Raw genomic sequence first — 3,408 nt, 5'->3', positions numbered from 1 at the left:
CGTCCGTTATCCCTGTCCCGTCCCATCATCTCCTTCCCCCTTCGCTTCCCCCAGCTCCCGCTGCTCGCTGCTTTCCCACTAATTACCGCTCCGTTTCATCGTTCGCGTTCACGCCTCGACGAAATTTCGACGCCAAGATCGGCGTCGCGATCCACGTTCGTTCCCCCTTCCTTCCGAGAGGAAAACGAGAGGAATCCCCACGATTTGTCCCGCGCACGCACGACGACAAGATAACCAACGAATTTTCTCTGTTTTTTTTCCCTGTCGCAGAATCGCTGGTGCAAGAACTCGAGCTGGAGAGAAAATCGCGGCAGCACCAGGCGGCCGAGAGGGACCAAGTCAAGTCTCCTCTTCAAGGTGGGTTCGCCGACTCGACCTCGTCGCCGCCCCGTCGTCCCTCCATCTCGGCCAACAAATACTTGACGTGGATCGAGTCGAGGTGTAAAAATTACGCGGACCGATTCCGAGCAAATACCCTTCCACCCGCGGAACACTCCAATACGCTCGATTCGAACGACCAACCAAACTTCCGGATCTTTAATTAGAAAGTCTCTCGAGGGGAGAGAGAGAGAGAGAGAGAGGGAGATTGGGAATCGAGGAGGGTGTGTTTCTTACAACAACGGCACACGCCGCCGGATTCGAAACTTGGCGTCGCCTCTTGCCTCGCGCGCAAACTTGTACCAAGTTAGGAGAGGGGAAAGGGGGAGGGGAGGGGCAAAAAACGGCGTAACCGGTGTGGCGCGCCATTTCGCCGCTCTTTCTCCTTCTCCCTTTTTCTTGCGCCGCATCTCCTCCCCCTCCACCCCTCCAACGCTGCTTCGTAAATAATCGTTTTTCTCCCCGCGAAACCGCCGAGATCCACCGCGGCTTGCTCCAGCCGCTTAACGAGTAGGTCCCCTTAATTGGCTTCCTTAGAGGCTCCGCTCTTCATCGAATATAACCGTCCTCCTCCCCCCCCCCTTCCTTTAGGTTGCCGAAATTAGCCAACGATTTCGAGAAATTTCCATTTCTATAAGCGATAGACGATAGACCATCGAGCGAGAGGAACGTGGTTTTCGAGAGAATAGAAATTCCTCTCTCTCGCGTCGAGAGCGAGAAAGAATTATTCTCTTCGTATGAGAGAGAGAGAGAGAGAGAGAGGGGGAGAAGGTGTGGTAATAAGAAACGGAGTTAAATCGAGATCGGTGGACTATTAAGGAGCTCGCTGGTGATTTTCAATCATAAGCGACAGTTGGATAAAAAGTCGAGTGGCGGCTCGGATCACAAAGGCGCCCTAAGGGCCCCCGATGAGTCGACCGGTCTCGTATCCACGAATCTCGATAGGTCTCTCCCTCTCTCTCTCTCTCTCTCTCTTTCTCTCCTTCCCTCCCCCTCCCTCCCTCTCAAATGTTCGTCCACGTCTCAAGAGGGAAGGATAATTAGTGAGCGGCGCCTCTTCCACCCGAACGATCATCGAATCATTCGCTCGGCCCTTCCCCCCTTATTCGCGATCGCTTCATCCGCGAAATGAAATTTCGAAACGGGACCGATCGTCGTCGATCGACGTGAGATCGACGCGAAATTCCCACTCCTCCCTGCCCCTTCTCCTCCCTTCCTCCATTGCCCCCGCAATTCGACACTCGCCGCTTCGAGAGACACACTCCCGAACTCTTGACCGCCGCTTCTGTTTCAGAATCACGGACGGGTTATTACAAAAACTCGGTTCTGTTCACGAGCGCAACCTAGAAGAAGAGGGCGGAGGAAGGAAGAAGAGGGGCAGAGCGCGTTCCAGCGAGCAGCCAAAACGAGTGAGATCGAGATCGATCGGTGGATGGGAGCGCAGCGAGGGGAGGAAAGTGTGCGCGGAGCTCGCACGCGCCCTCCGTCGAGGATACGGCCAAATCGATCGGAATCCACGCGATCATCCGTGCTCGCGGGGGGAGGGAGAGGGAGAGACACTCTTCGTCGTGTGATTTCGTGCGATCCTCGTGGGAGGAAACGGCCGTCTAAACGTCTAACGATTCGTCGAAAGGACGAATATCGAGGCGCGTGAACGTCCCCGTGAAAGGAAGGGGGAGCGCGGTTTTCGAGAATATAGAATGTATCTCGTTTACGAGAACTCGACGAAGAAGAGGAAGAGGAAGAGGAAGGGGAAGAGGAAGAAGAAGAAGAAGAAGAAGAAGAAGAAGAGAAGTGCGCGCGCGAGTTCATCAAAATGTCGCGAGTTCGACGAGGAAACGAACGGATCGTTCGAGAAGAAGCCTCGATCGAGGTGGCGCGCGACGGACCGATTTCGATCAACCGAGCGAGAGGCGGTCGACTTTGGGGTCGAGATGGAGACACATATCAATGAGAAAAAAACACGAGGCGATGTAAAGCGTGTATTCCTTTCTTTCTTTCTTTCTTTCTTTCTTTCTTTCTTGTTTTTTCTTTTTTTTTTTTTCTTTGTTTTCCTCCCCCCGAGTATTCGTCCCATCGTTTCTGAAACGGCGGCGTTACGCCACACGTTGAAAAACCTTCCCGTTCGACGGGAACGAACGCCACACGTATACCACGTATGTATGTATATCGATTTACTACCCAGGGACAAAAGAAAAAAAAAAAAAAAAAAAGAAAAGAAAAAAAAGTCGAAAGATCCGCGCGTCGCTTTCGCGTTTTTCTTTTTCCTTTTTTCTCGTTTTTTCCCTTCTTTTTTTTTTTTTTTTTTTTTTTTTTTTTTTTTCCTCCTTCTTTTTTTCCCCTCGTCAAAGCGGAATTTGAACGCGAAAGTTGAAAGTCTTTGCACCGACGATTCATCATCGACGATTATTCATCGGCGTGGCGAAAAAAAAAAAATATATTTCTAAAGACTGCTTGAGAGTGCGTGCGCGCGTGCATGCGTTCCTAGAGGTACCTATCTCCTAATTATCGACCGACTTCAATTAGATAATCGTGATTAAGCTGTACGGACGATCGGGCGCACCCTCTCGGTTTCGAGTATTATTATCATTATTATTAATATTATTTCCCCGAGGGCGGTGTGCCAGGCTCGAAGGTTCGATCGTCGACGGTCGACGGGGAGGGGGAGGGGGAGGGGCGCGAGCGAAGGAGAAATGGAAGAAAACGCACGGTTTTTTCGAGACGACGCGGCCTCGTCGACGATGCGCTCCGATTTCAACTTTCCTCGTTCGAAAACAGCGAGAGACACCGTTTATATACACCGCGATTAGACCAGAGTCGGGATTCGACGAGCCGCGACTCGATTTATCCTGTATCATATAGAACGAGAGGGGAATTGCGTGAATCCCGTGCGAATGATGACGAGAGAAAGAGAGAGAGAGAGAGAGAAAGAGAGACTTTTGAAGAGAAAGAATATGGGACGATTAATGGGATCGTGACGAGAATTAGAGACGATTCGCGAGGGCGAAGCTGAATTAGCGATTTAGGATG

At 51.4% G+C, this 3,408-nt stretch overlaps 1 protein-coding gene across 1 annotated transcript in view; it reads left to right on the top strand.

Annotated features, from left to right (window-relative positions):
* LOC102680868 overlaps positions 1–2,050 on the top strand; it is a 37,896-nt gene extending 35,846 nt beyond the window's left edge. Inside the window, exons 3-4 of the mRNA XM_031514242.1 lie at positions 271–357; positions 1,673–2,050. Of these exons, the coding sequence (XP_031370102.1) occupies positions 271–357; positions 1,673–1,725 (140 nt within the window). The 3' untranslated portion in view covers positions 1,726–2,050. The remainder of the gene's footprint in view (positions 1–270; positions 358–1,672) is intronic.
* The last annotated feature ends 1,358 nt before the right edge of the window (positions 2,051–3,408 follow it).

This window comes from Apis dorsata, unplaced genomic scaffold (genome assembly GCF_000469605.1).
Source record: "Apis dorsata unplaced genomic scaffold, Apis dorsata 1.3 scaffold_939, whole genome shotgun sequence".
NCBI classification, from domain to species: Eukaryota; Metazoa; Arthropoda; class Insecta; order Hymenoptera; family Apidae; genus Apis; species Apis dorsata.
Note: the sequence above shows the minus strand (reverse complement) of the source record. Positions and strands in the feature narration are given on the sequence as shown.